General features: G+C 34.8%; 2 protein-coding genes across 3 annotated transcripts in view; one reads left to right on the forward strand and one right to left on the reverse strand.

Annotated features, from left to right (window-relative positions):
- NT5DC1 (5'-nucleotidase domain containing 1) overlaps nucleotides 1-26,570 on the forward strand; it is a 144,321-nt gene that overhangs the window by 25,655 nt on the left and 92,096 nt on the right. The window lies entirely within an intron of this gene.
- Nucleotides 11,105-11,617, reverse strand: LOC100595777 (60S ribosome subunit biogenesis protein NIP7 homolog). Of its 2 annotated transcripts, XM_012506076.1 has the most exons (2): nucleotides 11,352-11,617; nucleotides 11,105-11,219 (listed from the first exon to the last, which is right to left on the reverse strand). In XM_012506076.1, the coding sequence occupies exons 1-2, from the start codon at nucleotides 11,615-11,617 to the stop codon at nucleotides 11,105-11,107; spliced, it is 381 nt and encodes a 126-aa protein (XP_012361530.1). The 2 variants fall into 2 exon arrangements, with proteins under 2 accessions (XP_012361530.1, XP_012361529.1); XM_012506075.1 differs by having other exon boundaries at nucleotides 11,105-11,617.

The following is a 26,570-nucleotide window of genomic DNA, read 5'->3' on the forward strand; positions in this document are numbered from 1 at the left end:
GAAGGTGCCTCTCCAGAGCTGCTCAGTGGTATTTATACTGTTTTTCCCTTACTACATGAGGTTACCCTGAGCTTAAGCTCCTCCCCTCAAAGGTGGTAAGCACTAATTATGGTGGAAAGTTCTATTGGGCAGGCACACAAGATCAGGCTGGGCTCTCCTTTTCCTTGTTTTCTTACTGAAAAATAAACCCTTTGTCTTAAATATGTATTAATAGTTTTAACCAGGGACTATCTTTTTCTGTGATTTTATTTTATTAGTTAATACTCTAGTGTTTAGGCTGGTTCATGATGGAATGATGATACCCCCTTTTTATTTTTGAAAAGTACATTCTTATGTTAATTGGTTGATGTTATATAATATGTGGTAGTACATAAAAGCAGATAAAGAATTCCTTGAAGGGGGTACTGGATTTAAACCATCATCTAAATTATTGAGTTATTACATAAAGTTACCAATGTGTCTATTAATGTTCATAAATTTTTGTGAAAATAGCTGACCCCAATTCTTAATTACTTTTAGGCTTAAGCAAAAGAAACAAAATGGTGAAATCGTAGGTATGCTGTTTTGCATATCAGAATTTTAGTGTAAGCCTTCAGAAGTTATGAGAAATTTAAAATATGATAGCATATTAAATATTTTAATTTTTTCAGACAGGGAAAATTTGAATAGTAGAGTGAATTTGATAGTAGAGTTAGCAATATAATTATCCTGAAGGATTTAGACCCCTTATTCACAACACTATGCTGTATTCAGTAAATGACTTCAGATTGTCTTGATTAAATTTGGGTTTACTTTAGAGTTGCAGTAGAATTTGCAAAAACCCCTTAATTTGACAATCTCATATTATGTTGATTTACGTAAGATTGCTGTGTTTATTTCAGGAGAAAAAAATTTTCAAACTTTGCTTTCAGCTTAAAAAAAATATTATTGGCTTAACTTGCAGTTAGGAATCATCCCAATTAGGAATACTTTTCCTCAAAGGTGGAAGTAAACACTATTGTCAATTTCGGTAGTTACAGTCTTTAACAATATTAGGAAACCTTTAAAATCAGTTTTTAGGATCCTAAAAAATCTAATAAAGATGGGAAGTTGAGAGTCCAAATTTTTTATCTTATTTAATTTCATCATTTTGAATCAAAATCGAATTGACTATGCAGGTGAACTGGTTGAGGAGGACAATTCCATGCACAGGCATAGACACATCATTTTTCTACCTCCACAGAATTAAAGTAGTATGGATTCAGGACTAATCAATAATTGAAATAGTTGAAAGTTTGACCAGTGAATGAACTAAAGCTTTGTCCTTTTTCTTGTCCCTTTCCCTCCCCTGCAAGCAATTTTCTGTATTTTAAACAAAGCCTTGTATAGCCCTTTATGGAAATATAAATGGATAAGGCATCTCATTGTCTCTCTCTTCTTGCTTTTAAGCATTTTGTTGATTGCCATATTAAAAAAATTTACATTGTTATACATGTCTCTGTATAATACTCACAGATACATATAAAATATGTTTCTTATAGCAGTTCAGAATAACAAAATAGGAAAGTTTATATTATAATTATTATTTCATCATTTAGAAATTATATATGGAATAGCTTTTGTAATTATAATATGTACTCTGCTACATCTGTAGGAGACTACAAAAGATAAGTGTGAGAAAACACCTGCCTTCTGCCTTATGGCTCATTTGGACACAATTTTGAAAAAGTAGGTGAGGTAACTTTATGGATGCTTTTGAATGCTGAGTTGAATTTGTTTTGAAAGGAATTATTAAAAATATATATTTTAATATTTTGTGTGTATATATGGTGATGCACATGCACACACATACTGCTATTTGCTTATAATTGAGACTGATACCCTGTTAGCTGTCATTCATGTGAACGTTCAGAAGACTAATTCTCAGCTCTTAATACATAGTGCTATGCCCCTGTGTATACCATTTGTTCATCCGTGGCTATTGCAACAATTTTCAGAGCCTTTCGCTTTAACCCCTCTGGGTGTCTGTTTTTTTATCAACACAATGAAAAGTTTGGACTAGGTGGTTTCTAAGCTCCTCCCAGTTTTAAAATTAGATTATTCCTGTGCTTGAGGTATTCTGCTGTTCTCCATGGTCAGATGGTAGACTTGGCTCCAGTTAGTACTTATTAGAGACACAAAAAAATCCATACCAGGAGGTTGTGTGTCTTCTTTTAGGGATATGTAAATATATGTGGGTATTTGTCATTCTATACTCCCCTTTAGTTTTGGAAAATGTGGTGTCCTTATTGAATAAGCCTTGGACATTCAACCCTTTTTGCAAATAGTGTACTTATTTCAGCACAAGGAATCTGACTGCTGTTTGCTTTGTTAGTCACATAAGAAGCACTGTCTTGTCCAAAACAGATTGTAGAATCAGAATATTTTCTAGCCACACCCTGCCCAATTGTGTATTTAAAACTATTTTTACTCTGCGTGTTTACTTGCAGCTGTTTGAAGTGACTAGTCTGTGGCTTTATGAAGGAAACCCATTCCACTCAAAACAGAGAGCCATACTCTTTAAACTCTATAACCTGAGTAATTTTTTTCAATATCAAATATGAATAATGATTTTTTTCACATCTAGCAATTAGCTACTATTAAGCTTGCCTATTCATTTGCACATCTGTGGATCGTTAATTAATTCACGTTATGTTTCTTAAGTGCTTCTTAAGTGTTAGACATTAAGATAAATACTGGGTGAATAATATATATTCTATACCCTTAAAGTGTTTACACAGTGGTTCTCAGCCTCTTTTCTCCACTCCTGCTGTCCTGAGGGAAATGGCACAATTCCTTCAGCCTTTGAGGTTCATTAAGATAGTGGTGGTTCAAAGACTATATTTTCATAAAGCTCCTCAGGTGATCATGATGGCCTCCTAAGTTAGAATGTATAGTCTGATATCAGTGTTCTATTACCAGCTTGTTAATATTAGCTACATTGTTTTTTGTTATTTGTGTTCATATGCTTTTTAAACTTTTTTACAGAAAACTTGTCTTTTATAGAAGTAGTGAGAATAGTTACAATAAATGCCTATATGCCTGTCATTCAAACTGATCTCAACTCACTGTCACTCAATTCTCCTTTCATTCACCACTCCTCCAAATTTTGGAGTAAATCCCATATATTGTACCAATTTACCTGTGAATATTTTGGTATATTTTTCCAGAAGATAAGGAGTCTTTTTTCTTTAAAACAATGTCATCATCATATTAAAAAATCAGCCATTTCTTAATATCATCAAATCCTGTAGTTCACATACATATATAGACATGTATACACACAAGCATATATATATACATGTCTATATTATATAGAAACACATACATATATATCCACATGTATTTTTTATTGATTGATAAATTGTTTGTTGAAATTAGGTTGATTCATATATCCCTGCTGTCATGGTTTGAATGTATCCCCCAAAGTTCATGTGTTGGAAACTTAATTCTTAATGTAACAGTTTTGGCAAGTGGGATCTTTAAGAAGTGATGAGGTTGTGAGGACTATGCCCTCATGAATGGATTAATGTTACTATTGTGGGAATGGGTTAGTTGTTGTGAGAGTGGGCTTTATATAGAAGCAAGCTTGGCCCCCTTTTGCTCTCTTGCACACTTTTGCCCTCTTTTGCCCCACTGCCTTCTGCCATGCGATACTACAGCATGAAGGCTCTCTGCAGATACTGGTGCCATCCTCTTGGACTTCCTAGCCTTCAGAACTGTGTGCCAAATAAAGCTCTGTTCATCATAAATTACCCTGTCTGTGGCATTCTGTTATAGTAGTGTAAAATGGACTAAAGTACCTGTTACTCTAGGTGTCTTGTGTCACTTTTTACTCCCTTGCGGTTTATTTGTTGAAAAACCATGTCATCTGTCTCTCACAATTTCCTATGATCTAGAATTTGTTGTCACTTAACTTGCTGCTGTAGAGATTGATAGTTAAATCTAGAGTTTTCATCTGATTTCAGGTTTGAGATACATTCATTCGCACACAGATACAACACACACAAATACATTTTTTGGCAAGAACACTTTACAGAGAGTGGTATGATGTACTTCTGTCAGGAAGCCCTTAATTGCTGGTGTCTCTTTGGTGTTACTGGACATTGGTAATTGCCTACAGTCAATATTTTATTATAGGTTATAAAATGATATTCTGATCTTATCAGTTTTATTTTATTTATTAGCTAGGATATTTTCTATAAAGAAAAACACCCCTTCATCAACTATTTGGTTACCCTGAAGTACAGTGTGTATAGAAAAACCAGGAGAAATGCCTTTACCAGCATTTAGAACAATAAGCTGCTCCTAGCATCCTCCACAGGTATAGTGAGGGAAGTGTGTGTGTTTGAGTATCATTATAAACATTGAGTTTATAATGTATGTGTTTCAGTCCATGGCACTTATTAATCTTACTGTTGTTCAGAATTTTTTCCCCATTTTTGGCCAATGAGATCCTCTCCTCCTCCAGTTGGCTCCTGAGTTCTTTTGACCATGATCCCTGTAGTTTTTTTTATAGCTTCTTTCCTTCTAATATTTTATACCTTTCGTGGCCCAGATCTACAATAAGACATTTCTCCACAGACTCTTGGTTTCTTTTGTGGGAAATAGAAACCACAGTCTGAGTGCCTGGATGTCTGGGTCCTAGGCACATTGTCCTGGGCACATTGCTTCTGGGTTGGTCATTCTCTCTAGTGAACAGAGCTAAGAAATGTGTGCACAGGATGTTCATTAAATATAAGATGTATGATAACTTTTTACTGATGTAGCCAATGCACATTCAGGGCCACAGGTGTTTACTTAATGACCTCAATCTTGTATCTGTAGCTCCTTGGTCCCATGCAAAAAACCCCAGTACTCATGCCAGTAATATAGTTATTCATTTGTTTATTCTATGATACTCACAATTTCTCAAAATAAAAATACCAATATTCATACCAGAATATTGAAAAAAAACAATAAGCCGTTTGATTATGTTTGCAATTCTTTTGGTATTTTCACTAGAGCCACATTACTGTGCTGTAAAGTCACGTGACACAGTTGATTCAATGTGGTAATACTACCCACTCAATACACTGTTAGGTTTGTTTCATTTTGCTGTCAATTTTTAGGAATGTTCTTTTTAAATTTAATTTGTTTTATACTTTCCTAAAGTACATATGTTTTCTCTGGTGTTCGGATATATGTTTAACAACCAACTTGAGGGTGAAGGAGATGTGTTTGCTGATCTCCATGGTATGGTCAGTTTCCAGACAACCCAATCACAAAATACCTGAACATTCACCAAAAGCCAATATAAGCCAGCTCCAGCAAACATCGTATATTTCTGAAGTCAAATTTATAAAACAAGGAATATTCAGAGAAGGGTAGCCTCTGTTACTGACCTATCCACTCTGTGTTTCACCTTCCTTCTATATATGTCACCATTTTTAAAACATTGTTTTGATTTATCCTTTTTATTAAAAAATGTGTTATTCATTTATATCCCTCCCAACTTCTTAAGTAAATGGCATCACAGTGTACATACTTTATTTTTTAAATGACTCAGTTTTTCTTGACCTGACCTGAAGCTTTATTATAGGTAACAGTTTATATTGGAGATCATTGCATAACATTGTGTAAAGATGGTCTGCATTCCTTTTTACAGCTTCATAGTACTCCATTGTATAGATGCACCACAGTTTTTTCAACCATTGCCCTATAGATGGACATCTTTGTTATTTCCTGTCTTTTGCCAATACAAATACTTTTTTTTAACATTTAAATTCAGGGGTACAAGTGCAGATTTGTTACATAGGTAAACTTGTGTCATGGGGCTTTATTGTACAGTTTATTTCATCACCCAAGTATTAACCTAGTACCCATTAGTTATTTTTCCTGATCTTCTTCCTCCTTCTACCCTCCAACCTCTGAAAGACCCCAGTGTATGTTGTTCCCCTCTATGTGTCCATGGTTTCTTATCGTTTAGCTCCTACTTATAAGTGAGAACATGCAGTATTTGGTTTTCTGTTCCTGTATTAGTTTGCTAGGGATAATGGCCTGCAGCACCATCTGTGTCCCTGCAAAGGACATTATCTTACTGTTTTTTATGGCTGCATAGTATTCCATGGGTACCACATTTTCTTTATCTAGTCTATCGTTGATGTGTATTTAGGTTGATTCCATGTCTTTAACACAAATACTTTATAGTGAGTAACTTTGTGTGTGGGTGTGTGGGTGTATATGTAGCCTGAATATCTTTGGGAGAGAGTCATAGAATGGGGATTCATGGCCCTGTTTCCCCTCAGCATCACCAACAGGGTATGTTGTTTAGATTTTGTTGGACTTTTTAATTTTTGTCCACCTTAGAGGTGAAAATTGGAATCTCAGTCTAGTTGTAATTTTCATTCTTCTTACTAAAAGCATGGTTGAGTATCTTTTCATATAGCTTAGACCATTTCTCTAGCCTACTTTTCCTGTACATGTTCTATAACTTAAACCTCTGTTCTGTGATATAGTTTTCACATATTTTTCCCAGTTTATTTCTCTTTTTAATTTGCTTATGAGTTTTTTTCATGCAAAACTTTCTTTTAAGGTACATATGTCTTTATTCAGAATATTATTGTTCTTTCATAGACTCAGCTGTAAGGGGCAGGAAAGTTCATCCACATCAATCATTTTATTCTTCAGACAAGGAAACTAGTTTATTATGCACATCCCCTGGCCTGATGTTTAACTGAGTTACATTTCTGATGTGACAAGCTGTTGGCGAGAGTCCACTGAGGGAAAACACCAGTGACTGAGCTAATGTGTTCACCCCCTGGTCTGGCAGGATACTGACTTTCCTGTTCTCCTAATCCTTCAACCTTTTAGGACAGAAATGGGAAAAGTGCCGAGAAGTTTAGTCAGGGCACCTTCCACCACCACCTTGCTGTACCTCATTCCTCTTGAAAAAATTTTAAAAGAACATTCTTAGGTGCCATTATAGAACCCAGAAGCTAAAAATGAACTATTTGTATGAATAGTCTAATGTGGTTTAGTGGTTAGATACCTGCTGAGGGTTTGAAAAGAGAAATTCATGCATAAAAACAGGTGTTTATGAAAAACCCCTGAAACGTCAGGTCAGGTCAAGAAAAACTGAGAGTCATTTACAAAGCTTTAACAAGGGCTTTATATTCTGTTTTCCGTTATACACAAATTGCTGCATCACTTGAAGAGCTCATAGTTTTCTGCGCCAAGCACTTAATGACATCACCTGCTTTCCATAGTAACCCAGCTGAGTTACAAATATAGAATGTCTTGGCCCCTTGACCTAAGATCTTCAAGGATCTTGGCCACCCAATGGGTTCTCAACCATTCACACATGTTCCTACGCTATTTGCAACTTCACCTTTCACATGCAGTTTCTGCTAAGTTGGAAGGAGCAATTACAGAGAATTAAAGTGTTAGAGAAGTCACAGGGTAACACTTTTTATTTAGATCTCTTTGTTCCTCTGTTTACTATCATACTTGAGAACAACTCCACAGTCACCATCTATAGTGTACAAAGTAAAGTACTTGTAGGGTACATGAGTACCTGTAGAATATTAAGTACCTATAGGGCACCTGAGTACCTGTAGGGTCTGTGTGGCAACATAGACCACGAAGAAACCCATCGTCAAAACAGATACTTACGCAACTATTTAACTTATTCATATTAACAATGAAAATACATCCCAGTAATGCTGGGCCCTTGTATGTTTAGCCATTGATCAAATAATTGTGTTACCTCACCCACAGACCTTTTCCCTAACAGTGCAAAGATGCCAAGTGGGTCTTCCTGCCGTCCCTGGTTCCTGCCTCTTGCCCACCAGTAATACTGACCAGATCACCTGGCCTTTTTGCACCCTGGTTTCCTCTTTGCCTACTTTCTTTCATATTTTAAAGGTAATTGCTATTTAGGAAAAACATAACAAATAGAAAATAAAATGTATATACTATAGAGATATAATAACCGTTAATAGTGTTTTTTCCCGCAGTGATCTTATTAGTGCTGAAATTCTTACTATTTTTAAGAACTTATAAGTCAAAAATAACTCTTGCCACTTATGATGCTAATCGGGCAGAAGTTTAGACATGCTGTCATCTTCCCCTACTTTCTCTTAATTTTATATGTTAGGAACTTTGGAAAGTGAAATGACACATAAGTGGCAAAACAGTGCTTGGGAATGCTCCACAATTGTGATTGGTGATTATGACCATACTGGTGTCAAAGAGGTAAATATCTCTGATATTAGACAGTCTTCTCAAATGATTGTCAGACTTTTTCTGACCCTCTGTGTGTACCAGTTGCCAGGTTGGATTCTAGGAATCTGGAGCAGGAGCTACTTCCTGCTGTAGACTCATGGAGATAAACACCAGACACCAAAGCCTCTTATGGCCTCTGGCTTCTTTAGTGTCTGTGTGAATCTATCTTCCAAATCATGAAATGGTGTTTTCTCATACTTTATACTCTTTCCTGAATGTAACTCAAGGACTGTGGGTTATTTATTATTGAAATTCCACTCTATACAAGTAGTGCCTGTTATAAGGCATAGACCTTATAAATGTTCCTGAATGAAGGAACTAAGAGTGTCAGGACACCAGATTTCCATGTTTATTGAGGTGGATGGTTTGCCTCATGCTTGTGGATGCCCAGGGATAGGGCCATTTGCATGGTGCTGGTTTGGGTCTGAGTCTTTCCAAACCTTTCCTTACCTTAAAATAATAACTTGGAATTCTTGTAGAGGTCCTAGTATTAACAACTTCTTCCCAAAGTAGTTTTCACAAAAGAAAATAACCATGGTTGCTGTTCTAGTAAGTTTGTACCTTAAATTGTTCTACTGGCTAATAAGTTAGAATTTCAGAGATTTTTCAAAGACAGTTTTTGTGAAAGTAGGCATGGTAGGAGGATATAGATGTAAGAGGGTAGGTTCAGGTTAGGCCTGAGATGGAAAGAAAAAGGAGAAGAGCCTAGAATCTTGGGAATTTAGAGAGATTTCTTTAAATATCTCAGAAACCTGAACTGTGCAGTTTCAGAGCAACAAATAACTTATTAGACATAGCCATGCTTCACTTTCCCATTATCTTTTACTCATCTATACCCCATTTACTTATTGATACATTGATTTATTCAACTCCTCAATGTATTAAAAATATACTATATGCCAGGAAATAAAAATGGGCTCACAGACTACTGATATCATTTATTAATTCTTTCCCTGTTCAACCTACCCATTAGCATCTTCTCTCTTGAACGGAAATACATATATGACCCTTAAAGGGGGAAGATGTTATTATTCAGGTTGTGAGTATCAGATAAATATTTTAGAATATTCAAGTTTATAAAATGAAAATTTTAGAATTGCATCAGTATCATTAAAATACAAATATTAGAGCTGAAAGAGATACTAATCCAAGTAAGTACTAGAAAATGATATTTCAGTTTTTTTCTGTAGCATCCATAACCCCCCCCTTTTTTATTTAACAGCTCCATGTGAGTTCTCTAGATGATATTGGTAGAGCCCTCAGTTCTGCTTGTTATTCAGCAAAGTTATGCTTGGACAAAATTAACTTTTTTCTCATTAAAATCTTAGGTAGTATTCCATTTCATTACTTGATGAACAATATAACTTCCATTACCAAAAGCATTTTGCAAGAGCTATATTTAATATTTACTTGACTCATTGGACTTTAATTCAATTAAAAAACATTGTTTTTCCTGATATATATGCTACTGGCGGTACTCTAAACTGTGGATCAACATACCCATCCCTGGTCATAGTTTCACAAATATTCACGTTAAAAAAATTTTTTTTCCAGCTTTATTGAGTTATAAATGATAAAATAAAAGTATATATATTTATGCTATACAATATATTTTCAGATATATATATATATACACACACACATACATTGCTAAATGGTTATCACAATCAAGCTAATTAACATATCCATCACATTGGCGAGAACACTTAAGACCTACTCTTTTAACATGTTTTAAGTATATGATACAGTATCTCTAACTATAGTCACCATGCTGTACATTAGATTTCATGAACTTATTTATCCTACGTAACTGAAACTTTGTGCCCCTTGACCAACATCTCTCTGTGACCCTCCACTCTGCAGCCCTTGGCAGCCATCATTCTACTCCCTGCTTCTATGAATTTTGACTTTTTTAGATTGCACATATGAGTGAGATCATGCAGTATTTGTCCTTCTGTGTCTGGTTTATTTCACTTAGCATATTATCTTCTAGGTTCATCCATGTTGTCAAAAATAGCAGGATTTTCTTCTTTTTTAAGGCTGAATAATATTATGTGTTTGTGTGTATGTATGTAATATGCACACATTTTTTTTTTAAAGGACAAGGGGGCTGACACCTGTCATTTCCCAGGCACTGTGTTACATGCTTTATAATCGTGATTCTTCTAATTCTAAAAACCATTCTTAGGTAGATGGTTATAGCTAATTTTTAAGTTTTGTGGGGTTTTTTTTAAAAGAAGAAAATGAACCTTATTAAAGTTGAATGACTCATCCAAGGTCATTTAGCTGGTAGGCGGCAGAACTGGGGTTTGAACCCAAGTTTTTCTTCCACACCACATAACACTTACTATAAATTGCTGTTATTATTTCAGTCAGATTTCATCTGTGAAATCTCAGATGTGACTTACTGTTCTGATTTGACAGTATCTATCTTTCATATTAATAAACAACAGAGAAAATCCATGTGCTGTTATCATGAGTTTGGAAAACAAAGTGTTATCACAGATAACAATAAGCTGTTCTTGTCCTTAGTTCCAACTGTTTGGAATCTGTTACTCAAAACAAGAAGCCCTCAGATTCAGATACGAAACAGAATATTTAGTCACAGACACAAAGATCTGAAACCCCAATTTTGAGCCATTTCTGTACAAGATGAATCCAGCCTGTGTTTGTCAGTGATGGATAATATATAAACTAAGAAGACCTGAAGAGGTCATAGTTTTGACAAAATTCAACCCAATGGTGGAATACATGCAAACACAGGAAACAAAGCTGGGCCTTTCCACACCACTGTAAGTCCCTGCAGTGACTTCATTTTAAGTCACCATCTCTTCGTGCCGCACATATTCACCAGCGTTTGCTTGATGAAATACCACAAATCGGTGGGGTCTCCTTTTCTGCAGTCTTGCATAGATGTGGCTGCCACCCCAAAACCCAAAGGGATGTCTGCCACCACGACTTCCTGGCCAGGAGAAGTATTTTTCGTGATTTGACTCAGACCAGATTTCGACATATCGTCCCCATATAGGAAGGACTGCTCTGCTCCAGGTTTTATCCACACTTTATACTTGGCATAGGGTGCAGGGTAATCCAGAGCTGTGATGTGCACCTGAAACACATAGGTCTTGGTGAATTTTCTGAAGCAGGTCCCAGGGAAATCAGATATCGGTGCCAGCTTCAGAATCTTCTCACTCATGTAGTACACCTGGTCTTTGTGCAGCCGAGAACAGTAGGTGCCATTGAGCCTCTCAGCTGGCAGCTGGAGATTCTCCCTAATGTATTTCACAGTCTTCTCAAACATTACGTGGGTCTCCTCTTCAGTCAAAGGCTGCATTTTCCCACTGGGTTGGAACACTGGATCCTCGTGCCTCAGTAGTGGGAAACAAAAGTCCCACATTTTCTTTATCCCTTCAGCCATCAACAGACACTTAGACAAATGCTATTATTTACTGAACCAAGACATCTTTTATAAAATGCACGTGTGCAGTACGTACCTGTTTATATGGAAAACCAGTTATCTTTTAGAGTTGTGAGAATCTATTAGAAAATGCCCAGCTTGGCCGGACGCACTGGCTCATCCAGCATTTTGGGAGGCTGAGGCAGGCGAATCACAAGGTCAAGAGTTCAAGACCAGCCTGACCAACATGGTGAAACCCCATCTCTACCAAAAATACAAAATTAGACGGGCGTGGTGGTGTGTGCTTGTAATCCAAGCTACTCAGGAGGTTTGGCAGGAGAATCGCTTGAACCTGGGAGGCAGAGGTTGCAGTGAGCCGAGATCACACCACTGCCCTCCAGCCTGGGTGACAGAGTGAGACTCTGCTCAAAAAAAAGAAAAGAAAGAAAATATCCAGCTCAATAGCTGACATTTTAAGATCTTATGTGCTAGATCTAATTCTAACAACTTTGCATATATTATTTCATTTACTTCTCATAGCAGCCCCATGAAGTAGGTACTGTTATTATTCTCATCTTTAGAGATAAAGAATTTGAGGCCTAGAGGTTAAGCATCCTAGCCAAGATCACCATGGTAAAGTGACTGTCTTCTATGGATATATTTCTATAGGATTTATGAGAAACAGTATAATTCCGAGAATAGCACTACTTAACTAGGAACTACTGTGTTGGCTATTCCTTGTTAAGATTTGTGTGAAAGTGTAATCCCACTAGGTCTGCTTTCCAAATCATCTCAAATTGGTAAACACTGTTTTTAGTTCTTTACAATTGAAAGAGCTATGTTGTTTCAGTTCTAAAATGGGCTAATTCAGAATTTGCTAATTAAAAATGAAGCTAATTGAAAAGCAAATAGTGCGAATGTCAATATATTTGTTTTTATTTTGAAGAAGTTTCAAACATGCTTATTTTTTAGGACATCATGGCCTGTTATAATGATTAAAAGGCAGAATGGTGTGACTAAAAACTTCTCAATGTTTTGGGAGACTTTTGAATTATTACTAATATATGAATCCTTACTAATGGGGTACATGTAGAACTTCATTTTGTAGTATTTATATTTGTATAGAATTGTATATTTAGCATGAGTTAAATATGGCAGGGGAATGCTCTTGATTACAACTATGATATTGAGAGAGTAAGAATAGATAGTGAATATTTTTTCAGTCTTGCTTTTGGTTTGATCTTCCCATAAATCTTGATTTCTCACATTGGTAAGTGTTAGTTTATAATTGCATTATTAGTTTTGTGACCAGTAGGATTTGTATAATTGCAGCAGAGTAAAACTTTTTAAGATTAATTTAGTAAATGATATTTTGATCATACATGACTTAGAAAATGACTGATAAAATAGTGCAACAAAAAAGGTGTATTCTTATGATTTATAGCACAACTATTAAAAATACAGAAAAAAGGATAAAGAGTTATTTGGCAAAAATTCTAGTAGAAGAATATTGGGGGAAAATGTTAAGAGTTTTGGAGCCCATGGGAAGTAACTGACCTTATCAAAGTGTGGATTTTTTTGGGGGAAAGAAGTCTCTCAGTCTACTAGTAACAATTTGTGGGTAATTAACTTTAAGAATAAATTCTTTGTTATTTGGTACAAATGATAATTAAACTCTTGTGTAGAATTTGGATGATACAATTATTGTATTTTGAATAATACAGTCTAAAGCTGACTCCAAAGCAATATTGAGAACAATTGTATTTGAAATCCACTTATTTGTATACTTTTTTTAACTTTCAGTGTTGATACCACAAAATCCTTGTACATTTTAATACACAGTGTATACTACTGTGTAATGATATTGAACTGCATTTAAAATGTATTTTACTTGCAGTGTTAATAAGTTTATTGGAATTTTAAAAAACATTTTATAAGACAATAAAGAGCCCTTCCAGTTTTTAAAATTTGTTTCTTTTACTTTATGGCACTTTACGATCTAGTTTTTTGATTTGCAAATTACACATGTGGGTCATGTTATGAGCTATGGTTCTTTAGATCTTTCTTGTCATGGGAGTAAGGAGAGAAATAGGAATTTGACAGTTTTTTGCTTAAAAGGCATTATAAATATTAATATTAAGACATCTTCTTCAAGGTGAGGGCCATTTGTATAAAAGTTGTGTCTTTGAGACCTAGTACAGCACCTGAGTCTTCTATCCCTCATTTTAAAAATAACATTCCATGATTCTCATGATGGTTAGGTCTGATTCAACTTTGTCTTCAGATTGGACTTGTGTTTATTGAGAGTCTTCCCTGTGTCAGGTGTTTTGTTTTTCTTATTTGATCCAGAAGAGACTTACGTGATAGATATTACCACTGTTATTTTGTAAGGAAACTGAAGCCCAAGAGGTTAAGGAATTCCACAGTTTCATAAAGCCGGTAGGTGGCAGAGCGGAGAGTTGAATGCCGCCCTCCTAGGGACACCAATTTCAAAGGCTACTTTGGCATTTTTCCACCAGTGCATGCTCTCAGGTATTTACAAGTATTCCTCTTTTGTTTAATTTCCTTTCATTGTTACCTAAAGCCATCAACTTATGCTTATGTTCCATCCCTTATAAACTAGCTGAAATGCTGTGGTAGCAATTACACATCACTTAGCTAATATACTTTCTCAGAGTGGGAGCACCTCCTTTGCTCTTCTGGGCACATCACACCTCTCTTTTCTGCCTTACATTGCTGGTTTCCACAATTTTCAAGAACAGGTACCCATTTTTTTCAATATTTAAAATTGGGAAAACTTTGATATGTGTATAGTATATATCATTCTTTTATGCTAAAGGTGAGGGATATTAATTCAATGAACACATGTACGTGTATCTGCTACCCAGCAAAAGAAACTTAACATTAGCATTCTTTTGAAACCCCTATGCCATCTCCCTGATGGCATTCCCTGTGTTTCCTCATGTAGTTAATTATGCTGAGTCTCTTATTCCCTCTGTCCTTCTAGAAAGTATACCACTCCACATCCCATCCACAATAATGTTTCTCTTGCATGTTTTTAAATTATATATTTAAAAGGAATTATACTGTATGTATCTGCTTCTGCAGCTTACTTTTTTGATGTAACATTGTGTTTTTGAGATTTGTCCATACTGATGTGTGGGGCTGTTTATTCATTTTTCACTGCTCTGTAGTTTACAATGGTATGAGTTTATCAGAATTTTTTTATCTGTGATGGATATTTAGCCATCCAAAATAATACTGCTCTGAACCTTCTTGTACATGTTTCCTGGCTACATGCAAAGGAATCTTTCTAGGAAGTTTACCTAGGAGTGGTATATTAACTGTGTATATTTTTTCTGCTTCACTGGCTAATTGCAAATTATTTTCTAAATTGTTTCATGTTTTTACCAGCAGGGTATAAGGGTACACCCACTTGGTGTCATTTAAACTTCAAGGTTTGCCAACCAGTAGTTGTAAAATGCTGTCTCATTTTATTGTATTTGTATGATACTGATTTCAATGATGGTGATCATTATTTTTATATGTTGATTGGCCATTTCTATTTACTCCTCTCTCAAATACCTGTTTGTACCTTTGCCTACTTTTTGTCAGATTTTTTTTTTTTTTTTTGGTGGTGGTGGTTTTTTTAGTATGCTTACATATTTTGGATATTTATTTTCATTAGTTATATGTGTTGCAGATATTTTCTTTCAGTTTGTGACATGTTCACTCTCTCTAGGGCATCTTATGTGTTATCTGCAGCTATCATCTATCTAAGATAGACTCCATTGTTTAAAATAACTCATTGAGATTCAATAAATTACTTACATTGTTCTTTTCCCAACTTTCCAGTGGGACTCCCAAGTCATTGTATATTCAAGAAAAAACTTGGCACCCTTGTGAATGATGGTAGAGAATGTTTCATTAATTTTTTTTTGATGACCTTCCTTTCTCTAGTGGAATTAGGTGACCATTCTTTTTATAGAATTTCTGATTCTAGGTTTACTTGCAAAGGTTCTGTGTAAATCATTAACAGAAGTTTATATTCGACATTTGAATTCAAGAAAAAGTTACTTTGCTTCTTATGTGATAATAACTAGTACCACATTTTCTTTTTTTTTTTTTTTTTTTTTTTTTTTGGTTTCCAACAGGAGAATGTTTCCAGTTGAGGATTATGATAAGCATTTAATTACTGAAAATCCTTACATAGAGTCTTATTTCAGTAAAAGATTTTCTGCCAAAAAAAAAACACAAACACACTGTAAATGTGAGATGTTCCTAGTCTAGAAAATACATAGGAATTCCTGTTTTAGGAAAATTTTGACAAGGTTACTTAGATGAAAACTCAAAAAAGAGATTTGTTACTTCTCAGTTTCATTTAATAGCTGATTTGTACGTGATAACAAATGGAATTGATATTAGGATCTTATTCCTTTGATATTTACAAAACTACTTTTTTGTAGGAACTAAATGGATACTCTTTCTAAAATATGAAACTAATATTAGTATAGTTCACAGTTGTTCCATTTTATTTTTCAGAATTTGTGGGACCAAATTTAGTAATTTAATTGTAAAAGACAAAACACCATAAACTATTTGATTAAATTCTATTTTTGTGTTTTTTTTTTAACTTAAAAAAGTTATTTGGCATATACTTAGGAAAAGGTAGTAGAGATTTCAAGTTGGAAAAAAAATTAATAACATAAAAACCACATATACTCAAACTTGAAAGCACCTCTTTCAGGTGTCATTTTTTACATTTAATTATTTTATATATCATCAATGCTAGTTCTACTCTTAAACCTATGTTTCACTCCTAAAACAGGTTAAATGAATTTATAAACTTACTTCTGATTATTTGGTTGAAATTTGTTAGCATCTGAAAATAAACATTTACAGGAAAATAAGATACTTAATTTATAGTGTGTGGTAAAAACTGTTTTTTCCTTAGAGTCAGGAATGTCTTCAGCGAGCTGGGCATCTTGACAGAATGATAGCTTAAAGCGGTCAATGGCAGTGGCTGAGATAAGCAGGAAGCAGTGAAATACATTAATAATGTTCTTCCAACCTTGAAAAATAGAATTTGGCACTGCTTTTCTTGTTTCTTTTTGTTTCTTGCGAACTGTCTGGCTCAGACTGAAGATGTAAGGTTCTGTATTTATCAGTTCTAAAAGTTATTTTTGTGTTCTAATGCCTTCGTTACATCTGTCCCAGTTTCTTCACATATATGTCAGTCTGAATACATGGAAATCAAGCAGATTCCAAAGCAAAATCCAAAAATCTGGATTAACTATTCTCTGTGTTTCATGGTGGGAAAATTTGATGGATAAAGTTATAGACATTATGGTTTGTGTCTTATTTGGAAGAAGACTATGGTTCTGTCCTTTTGCTCTTACTAGGAAATTCCTGGAGACAGGATTTTGTTATTTTTAATAATATTTAGAAATAATATTAAAATGCCTGATAAATTTGCCTCTGGCATAAACACTAAAGGAATTTTAAGAAACATAGGTAATATTAAAAGAGATAGTACTACATTTTCCCACCTCTTTTGTTTTTGTTTTTATTTTTGAGACCGAGTCTTGCTCTGTCGCCAGACTGGAGTGCAGTGGCACGATTTCGGCTCACTGCAACCTCCGACTCCCAGGTTCAAGCAATTCTCCTGCCTCAACCTCTCAAGTAGCTGGGATTATAGGCACGCACCACCACACCCAGCTGATTTTTTTTGTATCTTTAGTAGAGACGGCATTTCACCATGTTGGCCAGGATGGTCTTGATCTCTTAACCTTGTGATCCACCCTCCTGGGCCTCCCAAATTGCTGGGATTACAGTCTTGAGCCACTGTGTCCGGCCTTTCCCACCTCTTTAATTGTTTTTGTTCAGGTTGAATTCATTCTACTACTTAACATTTTTTTTAATCCTATGAAAATTTCCAAGTCACACTGTCCTTGTTAGCTATAGTTAAGGAATGAGAGTGTGCCATTTTTTATTGCTGTTAATTTAATATTTTGTTGCATTACTTTTTTTTTGCATTTTGGGTGTTTGATATATAATTTTAAAGATAAGTGATTGTTTTATGGCTGAGCCTAGGAAGTAAGTTATTCAGTCAACAAAATTAGCTATAGTAATTCATTTTATTATAATGCAATCAAGAAAAATTAGGACTGTCATTTATTGCAACATTGTCAAGTTTGTAGTAGCATTTGGTTGTATTGTGTTTTCTCTGTTAGATTTTAATCTGTAACAATTAGCAAAATATTTGTAATGCTTTATAATAAAAAATTGATGTGAGTAGAATGTCTTAAACCTTTTTATAACTTGAGAAAAAACTTAGAAAAATTAGGAGCTTTATCGTTATGATTTTTCACACACATTGCCAAATAAATACAATCATTTATATTTTTATAATGAGGATATTAAGAGTTCATGTATTGGTGGTGTCGGGTATTCTGCAGTCAGATATTTGGATATCCTGGGGATCTATGTAATTGGAATCCTTTTTATAACAGACAGTATGGAAACAAACATATTCTTCTTACAACATTAAAGTGTAAAAGGAGGCCGGGTGCGGTGGCTCACGCCTGTATCCCAGAACTTTGGGAGGCCAAGGCGGGCGGATCATGAGGTCAGGAGATCAAGACCATCCTGGCCAACATGGTGAAACCCTGTCTCTACTAAAATACAAAAAATTAGCTGGGCGTGGTAGTGTGCGCCTGTAGTCCCAGCTACTTGGGAGACTGAGGCAGGGGAATCTCTTGAACCCAGGAGGCAGAGGTTGCAGTGAGCTGATATTGTGCCACTGCACTCCAACCTGATGACAGAGCGAGACTCCGTCTCAAAAAATTAAAGTGTAAAAGGAGAACACCAACTTTCATTCACATATACTGAGTTGCTAACTCTATTAAATTTGTTTCTCCTGGTTTTCTATATTACTTTAAATATATGACTCTAAGTTTAGAATTCAAATATTTGGGTGTATTTAAATTAACCTTGATTTTTAATGAGTTAGTAAACGGACTCTTAGAGTTTATTTGTAATCCACACCAGACTTTGGGACAACTGTTTGTTAGACTTCACACCAGTAACATGTTCCCTAAAGGGACTGGGTGTGATAGCAGGAAGTAACCCAGGAGTGGTGAGCCAATGGTATTTGTCCCTGACAACTTTGAGCTAGTTCACCACATCCCAGCCACAAATATGCATGATAGGAGAATGAGAGCTCTGTTTGGCACATAGTTCAAAAACAGACATTTTCAAACAAGGGATCTTAGGCTGATGGCGTTGAAAGTTACTGGATTTGTTCTAAAATATGCTAGTTGCCAGCAGTGAAGAAGTGATCTGAGGGAAAAGAGCTCAATTAGAGAATGTATTATGTACCAATTATAGATTTGATTCGTACATCAGATTGATACATGAGAAATGGAATGCCTCTTAAATCTAATATATGAGCAAAGTTATAGAACATAAGAACTTCTAGTTTCTGTCTTGAAGCATTATAATAGATTGAAAGCTTCTTGAAACTCTCCTCCTCACTCTGCAGTGAGAAGTTGGACAGTTGTCTTCAACAGAGGACAACTGATAACTGCTTACTATTAAATGTCCCCAAAAGAATTTGTTCAGAAAGGTGAGATATGATAAAAAGAATGAGCAACAAAGTGTTTCCCTTATCATACGTTTCGTCAGATCATAAAATCTGAACTATGAAATGCTAAAAAAAAATTAACATTAAATTGATGGTAAGAAGAAATGCTGATTTTCAAAATGCAAAACTTTTTCTCTTCTTCATTATCTCTTAGTAAGAAGATTGGCCACATCCTTGCTTCAGGATATATCTACAAGTTTCATACTTATTTAAGAGATTAAAATGGGTCCTATGTTATTTCATTAGAAGTCCTGTCCTGTTATTGTCATCTTATTGATTATTCTTGAGATTGTTTTCTCTCCACCTCTTACCTAATATTTGTTTATTTACCAATGTTAAATAATCTACTCTTAACATTTTAGAGTTTTCTTTAAAGTATCCCCAGTGATCTGAAAATCAAATTTGTATCTTCCATCCTATAAAATAAGAAATTGTTTCATTTTTTGAATTTATTGTTCATTTCCAGATACTTACCAATTCTTTTTTTATTTAGTTTTTACTTACTATTTTATTTTTAGCAGTAATTTAGTTCAAAATTGTAAACTAATAAAACCAAATTTTTGATACTTTCTGAACTTGTTTTAGCATTTATGTGATGGTATTTGAGAGCAGCAAACACCCGTTTTGTCTTTGGTAACTATTTCAATTTGGTATGCAGTCTAGTGTTTGTACAGAGCACTGTGCCAGGCAGAAATCTTCCCTTATTTCTGGAGAGCACCACAGAAGTAAAAGGATGTCCTTGTTTTCCTATCACAGTTAACATATGTACAGTTACCAGCCATATGTCCCACAGCCTGACTTGTTGATTATGGTTACAATTAATACTGATGAAAAAAAACTTTCATGCTTTGTGTTGTGGGTGTGGTGGGCAGTTTGAGGCAGGGAGAGTCCCTGGGGATATGATAAAGGAATATAGATAACCTGAGATTTAAGTCCAGTGTGTGGTTAAAAGGGAATCAAGCAAATAAAAAGTTATCTAGGCTTCAGAACAAAGGTGGCTATGTACTTTTTGAGTAGGTGGCATCAACCTGTGATTTTTAGACAGCTTGCTAAATAGACTTTATCATACTTTGACCTCCCAACTTCAGATAAAAGGGGTAAGAAGGAATTTCTCAAGCTCCATGACAGTAAGTAAATAACTGGAGTTGCTTTACTCAAAATGGGGGAAAGAAATCCCTTTGGATTAAAGCCAGAGAAATTCTTAGCTGGCCACCTGGAACTTTCTCCTTAACAAAAGAAAGTATGTGCCAGGGGGAAGAGAAGGTTAAATAAATTATTGTTAAATGAATTAAATAGGAATAAATCTAGGGGAAATACTTTATCTGTATCTTACAGTTTCCTATAGTTATGATATAACTTATGTTTCTTAAACTTAAGTATGCTATAAATCTTTGTGATCTACATTGTTTAAGTGTCATGGTATTCAAACTGAATAGAAAGTTCAGAAATAGACACAAAAAGACTGGGAAATTTAATGTATGAAAAGGATAGCATTTCAGATCAGTGGAAGACAGATTATTCAATAAGTGGTGTTTGGCCTATGGATAGCCATTTGAAAAAATGCAGTTGTGCCCTACCTCACACCTAATACCTAAGTAAATTCCACAGAGATCAAAGGTCTATGGATTAAAAAATAAATTATAAAACTACCAGTAGAAAATGTAGGGGAATATTTTTTATATATATAAAGTAATATAAAAAATATATATATTTTTTAATCATGTAGTCAGAAAGCCTTTGAAGTATGACCTCAAACCCAGAACTATAAAAGAAAAGATGTATGAATCTGACAACATTAAAAAAAACTGCATATAAAGAAAAATACAAGTAAAGTTAAAGATAAATGACAAACTGGGACCAGGCATGGTGGTTCACACCTGTAATCCTAGCACTTTGGGAGGCCAAGGAGGGCAGATCACCTTGAGGTCAGGTGTTTGAGATCAGCCTGGCCAACATGGTGAAATCCCGACTCTACTAAAAATACAAAAATTAGCTGGGCATGGTGGCATGAGCCTGTAATCCCAGCTACTTGGGAGTCTGAGGCAGGGAAATTACTTGAACCCGGGAGGCAGAGGTTGCAGTGAACTGAGATCCTGCCACTGCGTTCCAACCTGGGCAACAGAGTGAGACTACATCTCAAAAAAGGAAAAAAAAAAAGATAAATGACAAACTGGGAGAAAAATTTCCAACTCATGTAATGGAGCTAATAGTCTTAATATATAAAAAGTTATAAAAGTTATAAAAAGTTTATTTTAAAAAGTATTTAAAGCAAGACAATAACCCAGTTGAATAATGGATAAAGAATTATAAATGGCCTTAAACTTATGCAAACATGTAGTTTTATTTGTAATGAGAAATTACAAATAGAAACTGTTACAAGACTTTATATAAACTTTAAAAATGTTAAATGCACATTCACCCAAGAATTATATCTCTTAAGAATTTATATTACAGATACAGTTGCATGTGTGCAAATGATGTATATATAGGGTTATTGACTATACCATTGTTTGTAATAGCAGAAGAGGGAACTGCTCAAATATTCATTCGTAAGGACTAGCTACATTAACAGTCGTTAAAAAGGTGGAGGCAGGCAGGGGAATCGCTTGAACCTGGGAGGCGGAGGTTGCAGGGAGCCGAGATCGCGCCACTGCACTCCAGCCTGGCAACAGAGCGAGACTCTGTCTCAAAAAAAAAAAAAAAAAAAAAAGGTGGAGGCACCTTAACTATGAAAAGACATCCAGAATATATTTAGTAGAAAAAAAAAAGTGTATAGAATAGAGTAGATGGTATACAGCATTTGCATAAAATACATAATTGATATGTGTGTAACACAGAATATCTCATATTCCTTGTATAAGGATAAACAAACTAGTAAGAGTGCTTGCATCTTAAGAGGCAAATGGAGTAAGGTGGGGACAGGGGTGGGAGGGAGACTTATTTTTCACTGTATGCCAGCCTTTACATTTTGAATGCTATACCAAGCATTATCTATTCCAAAACACATCATATTTTTTAAAATCTTTACAAAAAGACAAAAAGCAAAATAGAAAATATTGTAGCATTTGTTTTCATTGCAATTTACCATACATGCCGTCCAAAGATTGTCTACTTTTTGGAGCGTTTGAATACAGTGATAGACAACTGTGATCCTAAAATTATAATTAATTTATATTCCTTTGCTGGTACTACCCAATCTTGCAATGCCTTAGAATCATGATTGTGGATATTGATTTTCACTGTACTCAGAATGTGAATGTGTTAATTAATAGAAGTATTACTATGAAAACAGTTTATTATATGTATTTTTTCAGAACATCAGTTTTTTTTGGTTAAGAAATGAGTAAAAGTTGGATGGTTTATATAACAAAGTCATTAATAACTAAAATGGTTTTTTGAGAAATTTTTTGTCTTTCCCTATGAGAGCTAAGTAATTGAGCAAAATACTGTTTATTATTCAGATATATGTGAGTGTACTCACTTTTTAAACCCATATTTTGAGTGGGTTACGGGTAGTCATTTCTATAAGTCAAAAGTAAAGCATAACAGGGAAAATAAGGATCCAGCCAAAGAAATGTTTTTAAAATATATGTGTTACATGATACCAATTTATAAATTACAGCTTATTCTAAGAAGCCAGTCTTTTGTTTTTAATCTCTAGAAATATACTAAACATTTAAGTGATGAGAATTGACCATTCTTTGTAGACTTTCCTAGATGTTTGCATTTTTAGCCCATTCCATGTTTTTTTCAAATTTTCTTTCTTTACTATAAGACAGGTGCATAATCCATGGATAAATTCAAGTGGACAGTAAGTCAACAAAGTTCTCAAAATATATTTTGCCTGGCAGGACATTTTGGAGTAATTATACATTTGGTTCAGAATTTGAAGGTGTGGATGATATTATTAACTGTTTGACACAATTTAAGTTACTAGATGACTTCCAAAATTTTAAATTAAGACTTTTTAAAATAATTAATAGCTTAAGTATATGTTTTCATCACTGCAAAATTTCAGAATATTATAAGCCATTTCTATATACTAACTTATTCTTCCAGTACGTATGACAGGAAATCAGATAGACAGTGTGTCTTTACCAGACTGACTCTGCATTTTTAGGATTATGATCTTCTAAATTATTTCCCTGCCAGTACTAAGAGAACACTAACCTATTCAAAGGCTACTTTAGTAGGATAAATAACTTGAGTCTCAGACAGAGTTTTCAAAACAGAATGGTATTTGAATAGTGAACTACATAACGCTTTTAACAAAGGTGAGCCAAAGGATGACTGTCGAAAGGGTATCTAGACTTTATTGAAGAAATTGTTTTTCCAAAAGAGCCCAAATGCCTGGTGGAGACACTGAATTAAAAAGACAATATTTGAACTTAGTGTTGATGCACCAAATCAGTTTAGAGATTGGGGTAGAATTTTTGAATCTGGAATCTCCACATAAAATAAGTGGTGAAAGAGTTATGAAATCAGACAGCTTGAAGATTCAAATAGAAATGTTTTTAACGAGTCTCCCTTCTTTAGAGGTGAGGAAATTGAGATAGGGAATTTGATTTGCACAAAGAACCAGCATTAGGACTTATGGCTTTTTATTTAAAACATAGTGTTCCCCCACTCTCAGGTAGGTAAGGTTGAAAGTGTTGCTACATTGGTGTACCTTTATTCCCTATGATGTCTCCCTTTGACATCTGCCCCCTCAAAGTACTGTTGAGGAGCTGAGAGAAGGCTTGTGGGCCATAAGTGTTGAAGCTTAGAGAATAGGAGCTAGATCATGTTGTTTTGTAGGCCCTGATAAAAAGCCGAGTCTTTGACAAGGGCAATGAGAGGCCAAGTCTTGAAGGAATTTACAGAAGAGTGGCCTAATTAGATGTATGTTTTTAAAATATTACTATGGCTCTAATATGGAGAGCATGCTGAGGGAACCCATGGCCACTGAGAGATCAGTTAAGAAAATGTTTTTTTTTAATTTTTAATTATTATTTTTTCAGACGAAGTCTTGCTCTGTCACCCAGGAAGGAATGCAGTGGCACTGTCTTGGCTCACTGCAACCTCCACCTCCCAGGTTCAAGCAATTCTCCTGCCTCAACCTCCCAAGTAGCTGGGACTACAGGTGCCTGCCACCACACCCAACTAATTTTTCTATTTTTAATAGAGACAGGGTTTCATCATGTTGGCCAGGCTGGTCTTGAATGTGTGGCCTCAAGTGATCCACCTGTCTCGGCCTCCCAAAGCGCTGGGATTACAGGAGTGAGCCACTGCACCTGGCCTTGAAAATGGTGTTTTAGATTAGATATATCTAGTGAATATCAAATGTGAATTTGAGAATGTCACATCAAATTTTGTGTAATAAATACATTGTTTGTATTTAGCCATTACACAGGTTGATTTTAGGTACTATGACATTTAAATTTTATAATAAAAATGTCAGATTGTATATTTTATGATTTTTTGACAGGTACGCGAATACGATGACATTAACAACTCTTTGTGGCGTTTAAAATGTTATCTCATTGATAGAAATCTTGACGTCTCTAAGTTTTTATATTTTTGTGAATTTGCTCAGGGATTAGAATTTGCAGCTCCTAATTGCAATTTGTATCACCTGCTCAGCCCTCTTTTTGCTTCTGGGCAGCTATCCAGCCCATATTCCTGCCAACTTCAGTGCCTGTACCATCACTCATAAAATCCCATCTTCCAAACCCCCACATTTTAAGGACTCTGAGATCAGAATATGTGGGCCTGTGATGAGCATATCAGCCATCTTTGATAACATTCATACATGCAAGTGCATTTTTACTCTACATATTTTTCTTGACTAATTTTTTCTCAAAATTGCACAGGAAGAAAGATTCTTTAGGTTTTCAACTCATATTGTTTTTGGTTTCTACCCTCTAAGTGATTGTATAGTTAAAAGGCATTTATAGAGTAAAATTTTATCTATCCATTTATTTATTTACTTGAAATACATTGAGCACTTGCTACTCCTTGTTTAAATTTGTTAATATGAGACTATTAAGTAATGTATATATGTAGTCTATTGGTATGCTTTTAAAATTCACAGTGTTATCTAGAGAATGCAGTACATGCAAATAATGACAAATGTGATACTGGATTTAGGGTTATATTTATAGATAATATGTTAGAAACCATTATTTTATATTTCTCTTTCCCACTTATAATGGGAATTAAGTATGTTCATTTTAGCTTTTCTATAATAAATACCAGCTTAGTCTACTACAGCAAATAAACTTTTTTTAAGAAAGCAGCAACAACAAAATACTTCACTATACTCTTTTCTTGGTTTATTGAGATATTAATAAACTGATAGTTTTGTCTCATCAAATATTCTTTTGTTCTGGAACACTGATGCATTTATTTTGGCTTCTGAAGTTTTATAAGAACACGTTATTTGGGGAGTATTGATGCCAACTTTATTGAAAACACACTTATTTTACTAAACTAATTCTGTTTACTAAGATGCAGGATTATAGTAACCTGGTTGATTCCACTACACTCTTCCTTACAAAGGAGAAGATGAAATGGAAATTTTGGAGGAGGTGGAGTGAGATTTGTATGCCACAATCTATTTTAACAGGATGCAGTGCCTTCATTTTCATTATACTTTCAGTATAGTTGACTTCTTAAACTAGTTTGCAGATTTGGAATTTGAAATGAGAATATATGATTAGAAAATACAGGAGTAGTGTATTTAATTTTTTTCATTTAATAATGATTAAGGTTTTAACACCTTAAAGGTGCACAGGACAGTTGATTCTTCAACTTATCGTACCATTTAACTCCTATTCCTTTCTTTCTGACCTCTGCTTTTCACCATGAGGTAGATTCCCTTGCCTCTTGTTTCAAAAATAAGAAAAAAAAGAGAACAACTTTTGAACTCCTGTGTCCTCTAGCTTTAAACTCATCTATTATGGTGATTATCTACCCCACCGTGCCAGAGAATGAGGCACCATGCTGTCTCCAAGGCAGTCTGACTCCTGTGTACTGGATTTATTCCCCTCTATCTCATATGGGACTTTCATCCTCTGTCCTTCCTTTACTAGGTCTTTATTTAACCCCTTAATATAATGAAGACTTTGAATGCTATAAAACAAAAAGAGAACCTTTCTTCAGCCCTACTGTATCTTCTCGTCTCTTTTCCTCCATCTTTTTACAGCCATACTTCTTGGTTAGAATGTTCCATACTTAGGTTTTCTTTTACAACTCTAATACAGT

The sequence above is a fragment of the Nomascus leucogenys genome, chromosome 3 (assembly GCF_006542625.1).
Source record: "Nomascus leucogenys isolate Asia chromosome 3, Asia_NLE_v1, whole genome shotgun sequence".
Lineage (NCBI taxonomy): Eukaryota > Metazoa > Chordata > Mammalia > Primates > Hylobatidae > Nomascus > Nomascus leucogenys.

Excerpts from the sequence above, each read along its gene's own strand:
- LOC100595777 (XM_012506075.1), bottom strand. The coding sequence starts at position 11,617 with ATGCAGCCTTTGACTGAAGAGGAGACCCACGTAATGTTTGAGAAGACT.